The following is a 16,303-nucleotide window of genomic DNA, read 5'->3' on the forward strand; positions in this document are numbered from 1 at the left end:
GCAGCCCCTGGAGATTCCCATGTGGAAATGGGAACAGATCACGATGGACTTTATCACCAAGCTGCCGAGGACGGCGAAGGGGTTTGATGCCATTTGGGTCATCGTGGATCGATTGACCAAGAGTGCCCACTTCTTGGCCATACGGGAGAGTTCATCGGCCGAGAAGTTGGCCGACGTGTACGTCCGTGAGATCGTAGCTCGCCATGGGGTTCCGGTCTCCATTCTCTCCGACCGGGATGTTAGATTTACCTCCCGTTTCTGGCAGAAGTTCCACGAGGAACTGGGCACGCGGTTGCACTTCAGCACAACATTTCATCCCCAGACAGACGGTGAGAGCGAGCGGACCATTCAGACCCTTGAGGACATGTTGAGGGCGTGTGTCATTGACTTCGGTGGGAGTTGGGATTCCCACCTACCGCTTGCAGAGTTCGCCTACAACAACAGCTATCATTCCAGCATTAGTGCCCCACCTTTCGAGCTGTTGTATGGACGGAGATGTCGCACCCCAGTTTGTTGGGGTGAGGTTGGACACAGGGTGATTGGACGGACGGAAGTAGTCTTGCAGACTACTGAGAAGATTCAGCAGATTAGACAGCGACTGCAGAACGCTCAGGGTCGGCAGAAGAGTTACGCCGACAGACACCGATCTGAGCTAGAATTTCTGGTAGGTGATATGGTTCTCCTGAAGGTCTCACCCTAGAAGGGTGTGATCCGCTTCAGGAAGAGAGAGAAATTAGGTCCCCGTTACATTGGACCATTCAGGATCATTGTCAGGGTTGGCATGGTGGCTTACAGGCTAGAGCTACCGGAGGAGCTTAGTCGGATCCACAGCACTTTAATGAACTACTCGCCGAGTCCAAGAAGGGACTCGACGAGTAGGAGCTGGCAGATGAATCCCTAAATCCCGGGGTTTTACACCTATTTAAAGGATCAACAGCCTCCCTTTATCCCCTTGCAGTCTTTTGGGAATCAAACCAACCCTAATTTGTGTGTGTGCCTCATTTTGTGTGTTATAAGTTTGGAAGGTGAATCTTAGTGAGGGAAGCTTGGAGAAACAAGTGGCTAGAAGCAAGGAACTTGTGGGGATCAGAAATCTACCTCAGTTAGCATCATTTGAAGGTATCAAGTCGTCACCTTTACCTCATTTCTTTGTAGATCTCATTTGGGTGAAGTTTAGGGTTGGTTTTGGCTTGATTATGATGATATTGTGGAGTATGAGCTAGATCTGAAGTTGAAACTTCCGATGTAGACCCTACTTGGGTTCTAGGTTCATAAAGTTTCAAGCTTGGTCATGTATGAAGCCTTCCTTGAGTGAAAAACTCCATAATAATCTTAGATTTGTCATTTAGAGCATTTAGAGCCATGTATGCATGTAAAGTTTGCAACTTTACGTGATAAACATGCCTTAGCAGCTTGGATCTGCAATATGGAGCCTTTGCATGGCTTAAAAAGCATTTGTATGGATGAAGGACTGAAGGGACTCGGCGAGTCGTATGAAGATGGTCATGAACTCGACAAGTGGGATGAACACCCCGGTGAGTCCGATGAAGATTGCCTTGGGATCAGCGAGTCAGTCGATGACTCGGCAAGTCGGCTAGAGTTTTCCCAACCTTTGGACACTTATGAACTCGACGAGTCATAGGGGAACTCGACGAGTCAACCTAGGATTTCACAACTTCTCGAGTCCAGGAAGAACTCGACGGGTCGGTGAACTGCACTCGACGAGTTGGGTCAACATGGACTGTTGACTTTGACTGTGGATGTGGAATTTGACCAAGGGTTAACCAGCTGACCTCTAGGGTATTTTTGGTAATCTGGAAATTTATGAAAAGGGTTTTGTGGTAACTTTAGGTGGAGGGGTTCATTTTGGTGATCCGAGAGCTGAGCTTATCACTTCAGTACGACATTTGAGAGGTGAATTCTCCTCACTATATCAACAGGGTCTAAAGCACCAATGTCGGCCTTATTGGATTTGTATCCGGGTTTATTGCATGATATGCTTATTGATTTACATCCTGGTAGTTAGGATGGTGTTATGCTTAGTGACCTGGTTAGGTCGGTATCCTGGTATATAGGATGATGCTATATTAGTGACCGGTTAGGTCGGTATCCTGGTTATAGGATGTTGCTATGCTATTTGATATGTTAGATCGGTTGACTGTTATATATGCTAGCGTATGATATGTATGTGCACATGTTTGTTTGATTGGGGGTTTGGGTTGAGGCGGTCCTGCTTTTGTGCTGAAGGCCAACATACCCAGGGCGGTCCGGATAGACTACAGACCCAGGAGGGTATGATAGTAAGACCGAAGGCCCGACGAGCGGTCCGGATAGGCTGAAGGCCCTACGAGGCGGTCCAGACGTGCCGAAGGCTCGGAGAGCGGTCCAGATAGACTGAAGGCCTGCGAGGCGGTCCAGTCAGGCTGAAGGCTCATTATGCATGTTGTTATGTATTTGTTGATATGATATAAGTATGGTTATATGAGGTTGGTATTTTGGGGGTAACTCACTAAGCCTTCGAGCTTACATTTATCGATTATTGTTTCAGGTACTTCTGATGATCGCGGGAAGGCAAAGGCGTGATCGTACCGCTCCTCACATTTTATGATTTTATGATTTGATTCTGGGATACTCAGACAATATACTATTTTGAAAACAATTTTGTAATAATCACGTGTTTTGAAATGTTTTAAAAAGTTTTATTTTGGCTTGAATTTTATGGATGTTACATATACACTCAAAAATACATACAAACATAAAAAAGACCTTTTTTTTTCAAAGACAACTTTAAGTGACAAAAAATGTATGTAAGTTTTTTTCACAAAAAAATAACAATTAAAAAGTTGTCAAAGAAATATGTATGGACTTATTTTTATACAGAAACAAGTTATCTATATTCTCCAAAAACTAAGATTTCCAAAAATCAAAAAATCTAACCAAACATGCAAGGTGGTTCTGATACCAATTGTTGGGTTTTTATTGAAAATTAGTTTCTAAAACATAAGATTTACGCAACGGAAGACTTGATAATTTCGAATAACATAAAATAAGTTTATACTCACCAAGGATCATCTTGCAAGTTATAGAAATATTTAAACACTAACCAAAAAAGAGATGAAGAAATAACAACCTTTTTAGTTCTTTGGGTCCTCTTGTGAGGCTTGGAAGTTGATAAAGAATAATGAACTTTAGACACACCAATAATGATTCAACTTGATGTAGATGCTAGTCCAAAACTTCTAACTCTTAAGCTTGAAGTTCATAACCAATATGAACTTCAAGAGAGCAAAATAATGCAAATGTTCGTCATTTGTTTTAACCAAAAACTAGAGGAAAGTAAAATAGGGAGAGAGGTCATGGTTTTTGCATGAAAAATGCACCAAAATGAAAGCCTTCATGTTATTGTCTTAAAGCAAAGGTAATACCGATAAGGTCTTAGCACTTTATGACCTACCATGTCTCTAATGTTCCCCATAACTTTAAGCCATGCTTTCTTTTCATTTAAATAACCAAAAGGCCATGCTTCTTTTATTTATTTTTATAAGATATAAAAGAAGACAAAAGTTTATATATTTTGTAAACTTCTTTTACAAAATATAAACTTTGGCTTTTGGCTAAACAAATAAAGTCTTTCTAGTCCAAAATAATGTACATGACTTAATCAATCATACATTATGATATATTATGTTAGTTGCTAATGAAAATTATTATTTCCATGAAATAAATAATTTCTAATTAATTATAAAAGTTTATTGAATATTTATTAAAATCAGCTTCTAATAAATAATCAATTATATCAAGTTGTTGTTAGTGTGACCCATTAGTATCATATGTTAATTAGCCATATCACTTTAATATGATTCTTGAGCATACAAGATCCTTCAGTGACTACTTGTTTGTTGGTTATCTAGCTACAAAGTTTTTCGGGTGGAAATCGAGCATGAGAGAACTCATTGAACTTCCTCTGGAAGAACTAGCTACATAAATGAGTTACATATACAAAAACTCGTTATTTAACGACTTAAAAGTTAAGTAGGTTTAGGGGGGCGTGTCACGCCTCTTAAAAGGGTGCCCCACACCTATTCGATTTCTGTCTAATTTTCAGAATACACTAGTACAAAAATGAGATATGGCCACGGTTTTTGAAAACAAGGTTGTTACGGTTTTGGTTAATTGCATAACTAAAGGTCATTAATAAAATTCTAGTGATGTTTTAGTCACATATTTAGCTAAACAGTGTCACTATTGCAATCTATGTTCACATATATCGCCACTATTTTACTTAAAAAAACGTGACAAATACTAGTGTATAGTCCCGGTAGATCATTGTGACTGTAAGTATTTTATTATGTCCTTTAAAAAAACATGTGACTATAAGTGGTTTATGAAACTAGTTTTATTTCGTATGTGTGTCTAAAATTAATGATTTTGAATATAAAAGAATGACAACATGTGACTGTAAGTATTTTATCATGACATTTAAAAAAACAAAACATGTAATTAAAAGTATTTTATACTCACAATTTAATTTTTATGTGTATCTAATAGTATAAAATTGTAAAAATAAAAGATAAATAACATACATCACTATAAGTGTTTTATGCTGACAGCTAAATGTTGAAAAATGTAAAAACAATTTGTAGGGAGTTCAATTTTTCCCGTCTTCCAAAAAATTTCAATTTTCCCTTTTTAGTAAAATTTCCACAATTTCCCTCCATACCAAGAACCAAATATTTTTATTTCCCTTTTCCGCTAGATTTTTTTTTACCTACTCCCCCTTTGTCTTTTTTTTCTATACACGTGGTCTCTATTTTTTTTTAATATTTTTATTTTTCCTCTTCCGATTTCTCTCACAAATTAGTCATACCTTTGGTCACAAGGGAACCTCACACGTACAAAACTGCTGGCGATTTAGGGTTTGAAAACTCCTATGCTAACAAATGAAAGAATCGACGATTTAGGGTACCTTTGTCATGCTTACAAGGATATATAGGATTTTATGTCATCTCCTTCTTTCCATCTTTGAATTCATTAAACACTAGATTTTCGCTCAAGACGAGTGTGGGATTACGATAACATCTCAATCGGTGGATTATAGGGGGCAATAGAGAAACCAAGGTCGGGTTAAACCCTACCTCTATGCATGTGTCCGATTATACAGAAAATAGAAACATAAGATGATTGGACAGGAAGACGGGCGAGGGCAACATAGAAAAATGACATGCTATACTATTTCTTGGTTTAATCTGGAAAGATGCAACCATAAAGCATCTCATGTTCTTCAATTTAACCATAATCTTTGTTTTCATCAATATAACACTTATCTTTGCTTTCATGTGACGTTTTAATAACAACATTACTCAATCAGGAGATTGGACAATGGTGGTTCTGAAACGGTTGTAAGCTTCTTTGCAATCTCTCATGGGAGCTCTATAATGATCCTTACATTAATATTATTATAATATAGATTAATTTCTGATAATTCACTAGATGATCATCAACATTAATTTGTGTCTAGTGAGTATCCCATTTTGCGACATGTTTGTTCATTTTGCAATTTGACCAACTTGTCTGAGATTCTACGATTTTATTTTGTTAATGACATGTAAAGTCAAAAATGATTTTTTTTTTGTTTACGATAATGACATTTTCGGATTATGGATTGGTTATTTGAAGAAAAAAATATGTTCCTTTAGAAGATCTTGTTGTTGAATTCAAACTATAGACTCAGGTGCTCCTTACTCATTCTTCTTTGTGCTAAATGCAAGAAATAGCATGCCAAGATACAAGCTTAAGTTCAGCCCGACCAGGTTGGTGAAAACATGTTGCTTGTTGTGTGTAAATGGCAAGAACTTGTAAAAGAAATCAAGTCCTAATGGTTTTTTGGTCATTGTATTATCATACATTCTAGATTTTCCTATTTGAACATTGTAATATTGTACTTTGAGAAATCTTACCAATTGGTGAAAACATGTTGCTTGTTGGGTAAATGGCAAGAACTTGTAAAACAAATTAAGTCTTGATGGTTTTTTGGTCATTAAAGTATCATACGTTCAAGATTTTTGTATTTTAACATTGTACTTTCACAAAGTTTTCCTATTAAAACGTGATACTTACAAATTCTATCTTTTATATTCATGGTTTAACAGTGGGTTGAATATGAAAATGTAGTGTGTGGTGGATGTTGTTGATTATTGAATGCTGGATATTTTTACCCCTGGTGATGTGAGAAAGTGGTTGAACAATGGACAAGTACTTGTATTGGATAATTATCATTTTTGTTGAACTTGTATTTGATATTTTTCATATTAATGTTTACTATCATTGTATTTGAAATTGTATTTGGTTTTTAGTTATTCTACTTTTTTGTTGAACTCTCTATTGATAAAAAAAAACATGTGACTAAAAGGGGTTTATGGTCATGACTTTTGGACACACAAAACATTTGTCACTAAAAGTACAAAATTGTCATGAAAAACGTATCAACCTATGGCTAATAGTAACTTATGGTCACAATTTAATTTATTTTGTGTGGTCGAAAGTAACCAGTCGCCATGATTAAAGAAAAAATATGTCACTAAAAGTCAACAACAATAATGAGAAATGAAAAAATGTGACTAAAAGTCATCAATAGTCATGACAAAATAAAAAAAAATGAGTGACTAAAAGTACACAATAGTCATGACAAACAAAGAAAACGTGTCACTAATATTCAGCAATAGTAATGAAAACAAAATAACATGTGACGAAAAATAGATTTGGGCATAAAAAAATGATTGAAAAAACTACAAAATTGCCACCCTATAGTGACGGCTTTTACGTATAGCAACGGTTTTTTATGAGTTATAGTCACCACAATTAATCACGCAACCTTTCCTCACACATTGAATGAAAAAAAATATGTCATAAAATGTCTATAATGACTGGTGTTTAGCATGTATATAGCCCAATTTTGTACTAGTGATAGCACCATACTTTTCGAATAGCCATAACCTTCTCGTACAGATTCAGATTTTGATGATCTTTATATCCACATAATCATCTCCGGGAGAACTACAACTTTATTTAATAATCATTCACTAATAACCTTTGATTTTTCTTTTAATCATTTGCTTAAGAAGTAATAATTTAAGGTCGTTAGACTAGTCACCTCATTCATCCATCCATCCATTTCATCCAACTTCGCATCAGAGCAAGGCAAACTACTCCAATTCCAAGTAAAAATAAGCTACCAGCAACCAAGCACTGTTTACACGATTCAATGCTGAAGAGGAGAAGGAATTTATCTTGAAATGCATGTCTATGGCCCACATTTCAAACCAGAATGAGGTTAGGTTCCCACAACCAATATCTTTTTTGAAAAGATCATAAAGAATAAGATTTTTAGACATGAAGTCTGAATTTATATTCACTATATTTTTCCAAACACCCGAGGCACCCGGTCTAACGGGGAACAGTTTCCAAGATCTGCTTAAACCATGCACTCAGAAAACCAATTTTGACCAGAGAGCCATTGGTTCTATTTTTAACATCCAAACCCACTTATACAACAAGGAAAGATTTAAAGCTCGTAACCTAATTACCCCAAGACCGCCTAGTTTTAAGGCGTCAAGATTTTTTCCCCTCTAATCCATCAAATTTTGTTTTTTAATTCTCTTCCTTCCCATATAAATTTTCTTCTAATTTTTATGCGGTTAATCATTTAGTTTCAAAGGTGCTTTGAAGAGTGAAGTAAAATAAGGGGAGACTCCTCATAACCGAGTTTATCAATGTGATCCTCCCACCAAACGATAGAGATTTAGCCTTTAATGAAGATAACCTCGCTTGAAATCTCTCCACAATCGGATCCCAATTGTTAATTAGAGACATATTAGCCTCTACTTGTAAACCCACATAAGAAAAATACAACATTGAGGATTGATAGTGAAGAAAATGGACAAAGATGTCCACTTCCCTCTGGATCACCCTAATCCCAAATACTTTGCTTTTGGAGAAATTAAGCTTAAGGCCTGACGCAAGATGGAAGCAACAGAGAATCCTAGCAAGGTTTAATAAATTTATTTGAGACCACTCACCAATGAAGAGAGCGTCGTCCACATACCAGGTCACATTCCTTAGTCATCACCGTATTCAAGGCCTCCATTGCTATAATGAAAAGAAAGGGGGCAATCAAATCCCCTTGCATGACACCTTTGCTCACTAAGAACTCATCAGTTGGTGCTCCGTTTACAAGCCTAACTACCTCATTATGGAGTCCATAAACACCAACGAGAGGGAAAACCAAACTACAAGAAACACCACCGAGAGGGAAAGCCTAACTACCTCATTATGGAGTCCAAAAAGCTCCAACTAAAAGAGTCAAAAGCCTTATTAAAATCTACCGAAAAAGTAGAGCACTCCTCTTAGATATTTTCAGCCAGGAGATGGTCTCCCCCAATAAAAGCCATTTGAACTTCACTAACAACAAAGCCGATAATAGATTTTAAACGATTAGCGAGCACCTTTGAAATAACTTTATATATGCACCCTATCAGGTTGATTGGCATTTAATCACCCAAGGAAAGTGGATCAAATACTTTCGGGACCAATGTGATGAAGGATGAGTTGCATCGAGTTGATAATACCATCCGAATGAAACTAGTTGAACAAATTTATAAAATCGTCATCTAGGATATCCCAGAAAGATTTTATTTGTTGAGAATGAATATACAAACAAGAATTTAAAATGTAATTAGTGTAAATAAAATGTATTATGTGAACGTTAGGCTGAAAAGAAAAAATAAAGGATCAAATATATAATGTTTTGTAACTTTACAGGTAGATGAGGACCATTGCCCTATATTTACAACTAAATCTGAAAAGACCCTATTTTTCCAAAGAGTTTGTCAAATGACCTTATTTTTGCAGAAAAATCCTAATTGTCCTCAATTGGAATGGGCTCAATAATCACAGATAAGACTCGCTCTTTGGCTCGAACATCGGGAGCTCCATGTCCATCTCCGTATTGGTACACACAATGTGAAATTCGAGCAAGATTAATAGCCATATCAATGAATGGATCTGTTGACTCTTGAGAAGAAGCCACTCGGGCTTTGATCATTTCCCTCCATGCTTTGTCGATTAAAGTTTTTATATATTCACGTGCAACATCCTCACAAACACTATTTTCGTGCATGTAACATGATATTGCATTTGCAGTTTTCCCTCTAGCTACCTCATCCTATATATGCCAAAAGAAATACAATTGTTAGAAACAAAGCAGTAGATTAAAAGGTTTTATGAATACGTTGAGCAATAAAACATACCGATGAAGTACCCAAATCATTGCAAAGTCTAAAAACAATTGATGACCACTTCAAAAGATCGTTATATTTCTCCAAGTTCTCAACTACATCTTTCTTGAATTCTTGATTTATTAAAAAGTAACCATGAGTAAGTATAACCACTCCTGAGACAGATCGCCATGCATTATCCATATATTCTTGAAGTGTTGGAATGTATTTGTTATGAGTCCACTTTGCTTCCAACAAGAATGCTTCAAGTAATTCTCCCCACTGTCAATCCAACAATAAAAAGATGTCAATCTCTTAGTAGTTAGTTAAGGAATTGAAGTTTGAATTCCTAATGGTGATACTAACCACTTTCACTAGGACTGGTATGATGTCTTCGCCTTGTGCAATCGAGGTCTTAGAACCTATATCAATAATAGTGTTGTAAAGAGTGCGAAAGCATAGTTGTAAATACTCGGGCATATGTTTCACTGCATTAATGTCCCACCTAAAATAACATGATCAACATTTCCCCATGAAAAATACAAGTTAGCTACATATGGATATTAAACAAGACATGAGTAATGAAATTGGCGCTTCAAAATTGCATACCTCTTGACAGCATCTGTGAACATCACGAGTTCATCAAGAGAACCATAAACATCATAGATGTCATCAATGACAGTAATTAACGTACAAACTTTTGTAAGCTCTACACGGCAAAAATTATATTGAGTCTCGAATACCACTCCAACTGACCAAAAGAAGCATTCCATGAGTCGATCCCTAACGAAGCTTAAGTTGCTTGCTAGGCCTATATTTTTCCACCACCTGTTTGATATATAGAGAGAAAGGTCACTATTGATTAATATATTATCAATTAATTTGTTTATCGAGAACTGATAAAAGGCGAGTTATGTATACTCTGATACTTCTTGAAGTTCTTTCTTGAATTCCGATTGAACCATGTTGTAATCAAATGTTGCAAGCTCTAACAGAAGCATATTTGCATCTTTTCGTTTACTGTATGCATCAATGTACCACCTTGCTTGTAATCTAAGCATCCTACGATAAGAGGGGAGTTCCAATGCATGATTTATGTCTTCACGAGCTTCATTTTCTTGACACTTAAGTTTCAGCAAATGTTTCGTTGCAAATAACCTGGCCTCGTGCAAATCTATTTCCCACTCAAAAGAAAGATATGAAGCTTCATATAGACTTAACAATCCCTTGACATCTGTCTCTAGACACCGCATGAAGCCACCATGACTATCCTTGAATCTTAAAAGAAAATCTGTGTTCAATTGAAATTGAATGTTAATCATGAGAAATTGAAATATATAGAGATTAAGTTATTTTTCATATCAATAAAGAGCATAGGATTTATCGTGATAATCATGATGTTTATTCAGGAAAATTTAGAAGTACCTTGAGACACATTATAACCATGTTTCCTAAGAAGCCTGAATCTAAGAGATGCCGCATGAAGACTACGTTCTTTTTCTTCATGTCCAATGTTATTTTCATTTACTGATGCGATAATATTTAGTGCTCTCCTTATATCATTTTGAAACCGATAGTCAAGGCCCAACCTTTCGATATCATCTATCTGTTCAAGCAATTGTAAGATACTTAAATCACCATTATCGTAATCAAAATTCAATTCCATTCCTTTCTTCTCTAGCTCCTTCACCTCCTCCCTGGAGTTCATCTGTGTACATTCATCAAAAGTTCATAAAATTATTAAACATCAGAATTACATATATTCCCACGATTTGTATTGTCATAAGCTTAAGATGAAAAGAAAAATGCATAAACAAATTACCGGGAAATTGACATCTAAGGCCTCGATAAAGTTATGAGTCCAAATAGTTGGTTGGTAAACGGGTAAAGGAATATTCTCATGTGAACCATTGTTCTTGTCCGCACACTTTATTGAAGGATAAAATCTGCTATTTGGCTTTAAAATAATTTGTGGGAGCTTTTGCTTTGCTTTGTATACTGAAAAGAATGTTTGGGAAAAAACTTGATTGAGTTGAAGGGCCATTTCGATGACAAACCTATTATTTGATTACTCAACCTTAGCTCCCTTGGTCTTTATATAAGATAATTTTCTGGTAGTATAATCTAAGATGCCACGACTAGCCTTACTCAGCAACTGATTGCCAATGGAAAATGTGGCACTAAGGCTTTGTGAATATTCTAAAAAAAAAACGTGCCATTTTTCATACAACATCAATTTTGTGAATTTATTTATTGCCTTTATTTTTATGTATAGTCCCACAGTGTGATGATCGATCAATCACAATCACCAGTTGGGTTTTAAACATGTTAATTTTGCTAAAAATGTCAATTTTGTGCATTTATATACTGCATTTGTTTATTGCTTTTCCTTTCTTAAGAATTATCTTTGAACATTTCTTCTTTTATATATATATATATTTATCGAGAGAGAGAGAGGTTCAGGTTCATTTGATACCATGCTAATTTTGTGAGACCGTGAGACCAAATCTAAAAATAATTTTAAAATGTAAAAAATAAAAGGAAAAATCCAAAAATTCTTTTTTTAATTATTATTTTCGTCATTTTAATTATATAAAAAAATAAATAAATAAAAAAAATTACCGTTTTTTTTAAATACGTGAAATATTCTAATAGAATATTACACTGTAAATATTCAAATTTGATTTTTAGAATGTTAGAATATTCTACTAGATTTGTCAGATATGTAGAATATTCTAATATTCTAGTAGAATATGTAAAAAATGTATTTATTTATTTTTTTATTGGTATTTTTTTATTTTTTTTTGGAAAATTCCGAATGTAATATTTGAAAAAAAAATTTCAAAAATTTTCAATAATTTTGCATTTTAAAAATGTTTTTTTTATCTATCAAATAAGTGGCTAGGATTGTGTGTCACAGTCTAACAAAATTAGGCCGTCTCACATGAACTTAACCCTATATATATATATATATATATATATATATATATATATATATATATATATATATATATATATATATATATAGAGAGAGAGAGAGAGAGAGGTTCAGGTTCATTTGAGACCATGCAAATTTTGTGAGACCGTGAGACCAAATCTAAAAATAATTTTAAAATGTAAAAAATAAAAGGAAAAATCCAAAAATTCTTTTTTTAATTATTATTTTCGTCATTTTAATTATATAAAAAAATAAATAAATAAAAAAAATTACCGTTTTTTTTAAATACGTGAAATATTCTAATAGAATATTACACTGTAAATATTCAAATTTGATTTTTAGAATGTTAGAATATTCTACTAGATTTGTCAGATATGTAGAATATTCTAATATTCTAGTAGAATATGTAAAAAAATATATTTTTTTATTTTTTTATTGGTATTTTTTTTTTTGGAAAATATAAATTCCGAATGTAATATTTGAAAAAAAAATTCAAAAATTTTCAATAATTTTGCATTTTAAAAATGTTTTTTTTATCTATCAAATAAGTGGCTAGGATTGTGTCTCACAGTCTAACAAAATTAGGCCGTCTCACATGAACTTAACCCTATATATATATATATATATATATATATATATATATATATATATATATATATATATATATATATATATATATATATATATATAGAGAGAGAGAGAGAGAGAGAGAGATTCAGGTTCATTTGAGATCATGCTAATTTTGTGAGACCGTGAGACCAAATCTAAAAATAATTTTAAAATGTAAAATAAAAGGAAAAATCTGAAAATTCTTTTTTTAATTATTATTTTCATCACTTTAATTATATAAAAAAAATAAATAAAAAAAAATTACCGTTTTTTTTTAAATACGTGAAATATTCTAATAGAATATTACACTGTAAATATTCAATGTGATTTTTAGAATGTTAGAATATTCTACTAGATTTGTCAGATATGTAGAATATTCTAATATTCTAGTAGAATATGTAAAAAAATGTATTTATTTATTTATTTATTGGTATTTATTTATTTATTTTTTTGGAAAATATAAATTCAGAATATAATATTTGAAAAAAAAAATTTCAAAAATTTTCAATAATTTTGCATTTTAAAAATGTTTTTTTTATCTATCAAATAAGTGGCTAGGATTGCGTCTCACAGTCTAACAAAATTAGGCTGTCTCATATGAACTTAACCCTATATATATATATATATATATATATATATATATATATATATATATATATATATATATATATATATATATATATATATATATATATATATATATAGAGAGAGAGAGAGAGAGAGACAGAGAGAGAGACAGAGAGAGAGTTAGGTTCATATATAAACTCTATCGATTGTGTGAATGTATGGCCAATTCTAAGCTAATCATTTAAAAATGGTTAATGTGTAACTTTATTAATTTTATTAATTATTATCTAGTATTAGTTTCCTACTATTATGGTAACTAATTAGTGTTTGCCTATAATTAAGGTCTATAGAACCCACGCTCGTTCAAACCCTTTTGTCACCCAACGCCATCCCACCATAATACAGAGAACGAGAAGAAAAGGGGCAGGATTAACATCTCGCTATCACCTCTATACATCTTCATCACAACCAAGATCATCTTCATCTGCTAGAATCACCTCCACTACCACCATCATCATCTTTATTAACCATCGTTATACATCCATCTCCAATAACCCCTACATCTCCTTCAACCATCAATCACTACACTGGATCACACGTAAATAAGGCTAGGGCGGATTTCAAATTCTGGATTTTTCTGGAAGTGCGGCCTCACCGGATTTTGATTTTTCCTACTGCTTAGGTTTCAATATTTTACCCGATTGATGCTTTTCCTTCCCACCATATTTCTACAACCATGAATACCCCCCTTGTTTTTCTCATTCCCTAGTGAAATGATTTACCTCCTTTCTTTCAAGTGACATCCCAAATGATGGTATTTTTCTGGTTAATTTCACCTTCCTATTTTTCTAATCGTTGTGCTCCAACACCGTTAACCACCATGACATCCTCCCTCTTCTTTATGCTATAAAAGAAGCCAGGTACTATTATGCCTAATTATTTTGATTCAATTATTTCTTCTCCTCGATTGGTATGTTAGGCTATTTTGGGATTTTAGGATTAGGTGTTTGCTATTAATTGTATGTTTTTTTTTTAACTTCACTACGACGATTTTTCGTTTGTTTATGTGTGTTGATACTTGATATGCCTAGAGGACACATTAGTTTTTAATCAGTACTCAAGTCTTAATACATTCATTTATGCTTCATGTTTTTTGGTTGTGCTTACAGATGTAACATCCCAAGTTCTGAAGCAGGAAGTTGAAGGGTGCAAAGTGTAAATTCAGGAAAGGGACTCGACGAGTAGGCACGCTTACTCGCCGAGTCGGAGCGGGAATCTGTCGCGGGTTAAGTGACCAACTCGCCGAGTCGGGGGCTTGGGCTCGACGAGTTGGTGCTGAAGAGAGAAAACCCTAATCTTCGGGGTTGCACCCTATTTAAAGGACTTAATGTCCTCCCCTCAGCTCCCTTAGCCCCCTTTGAGATCCAGAAACCCTAAAATCGTGATTGAGAGCCATTGGAAGCAAATTGGAGCATTGTTAAGTGTTTTGTGAAGATGATATGATGGGATCGTTATCATTGGCTTTCTCCTTTCTAGATCCATCTTGCATGGAAGTCTTAGGGTTGTTTGGAGATGATATGATGGGATCTTGGTGTATAAGTTAGATCTGGAGTTGAAACTCCAGATCTGAGCTCTATTTGGACCAAAGATGCAGAAAACCCTTTTGGTTGCTATGCAAAAGCCTTTCCCCAAGAGTTAAGTTTCTTTCTAGCTTGGTTTTTGGTATTATGGGGCAAGAAGCACGTAAAGGTTGCAACTTTATGTGAGGGTTAGGCTGTAGAAGAGTGGATCTATGGTTTGGAGCCCCTGCATGGCTCGAAAAGCCTCTGTATGGATTGAGAACTAAAGAGACTCGGCGAGTCACATGAGTGTACTCGACGAGTTGTATGAACTTGTGCATGGACTCGACGAGTTGAAGAACAACTCGGCGAGTCTGTTGAAGATTGCCTGGGACTCGGCGAGTCTGTTCTGGACTCGGCGAGTCTGGTTGCAGAACCCAACCTCTTTTGGTTAAAGCTTTGGATTAGTGAGTCGGTTGGCGACTCAGTGAGTTGGACAGGGTGGGATTTCCGAGATCGTTGAACTCGACGAGTCTTAGGGCGACTCGGCGAGTCGAGTTGTGATTTGGGAGTTTCTGAGTATAGGAACTCGACGAGTCGACGGGTCGACTCGGCGAGTAGAATCAACCAGGAAGGTTAACTTTGACTGAGGACTTTAAGTTTGACCAAGAGTTGACCAGTTTGACTTCCAAGGGTATTTTGGTAATTTTGGTATTGACTCTTTGGTAGTGTGCTGTGGTGAAGTTCGTGTCGGTGGTCGGAGCAGCTTGGTCGTATCTCTTCAGTCGGCAATTACAGGTGAGTTATCCTCACTATATCGACAGGGTCTACGGCACCAAGGCCGGCCCTTTATCGGATGGAAATTCGGGTATTGTTGTTATGTTATTGCTTTGCTAGATCTGCATCCTGGTATTTAGGATGGTGTTATGTTAGTGACCTGGTTAAGGTCGGTACCCGGTATATAGGGTAATGCTATGCTAGTGACCGGTTAGGTCGGAATCCTGGTTAGGATGTTGATATGTTATGTGATTTGTTAGACTGTTTGTCTGGTTAAGGAATTGTTATGAGATTAATTGTTTTATGTGCACATGGTTGTTTGACGAGGGTTGGGTTGAGGCGGGTCCTGCTTTGTGCTGTAGGCCAACATACCCAGGGCGGACCGGATATTCCGAAGGCCCAGCGAGCGGTCCGGATAGGCTGAAGGCCCCAAGAGGGCGGACCAGACGTGCCGAGGCTCGGAGAGTGGACCAGGCCGAGTGAAGGCCCGGTGCGGGTGGACCAGTCATACTGTAGACTCAGGGAGTGGACCAGGTGGATTGAAGGCCCGGTGCGGGCGGACCAATCACACTGTAGACTCG

The 16,303-nt window shown here is 35.5% G+C and overlaps 1 protein-coding gene across 1 annotated transcript; it reads right to left on the reverse strand.

The window, feature by feature from the left end:
• Positions 1-8,767: 8,767 nt before the first annotated feature.
• LOC145169046 ((E)-beta-ocimene synthase, chloroplastic-like) lies at positions 8,768-11,396 on the reverse strand. Its single transcript, XM_079087635.1, has 7 exons — positions 11,095-11,396; positions 10,698-10,980; positions 10,194-10,563; positions 9,882-10,100; positions 9,639-9,777; positions 9,306-9,554; positions 8,768-9,220 (listed from the first exon to the last, which is right to left on the reverse strand). The coding sequence occupies exons 1-7, from the start codon at positions 11,314-11,316 to the stop codon at positions 8,915-8,917; spliced, it is 1,788 nt and encodes a 595-aa protein (XP_078943761.1). The 5' UTR covers positions 11,317-11,396; the 3' UTR covers positions 8,768-8,914.
• Positions 11,397-16,303: the final 4,907 nt, after the last annotated feature.

This window comes from Lactuca virosa, chromosome 4 (genome assembly GCF_052849685.1).
Source record: "Lactuca virosa cultivar CGN04683 chromosome 4, Lactuca_virosa_CGN04683_v6, whole genome shotgun sequence".
NCBI lineage: Eukaryota > Viridiplantae > Streptophyta > Magnoliopsida > Asterales > Asteraceae > Lactuca > Lactuca virosa.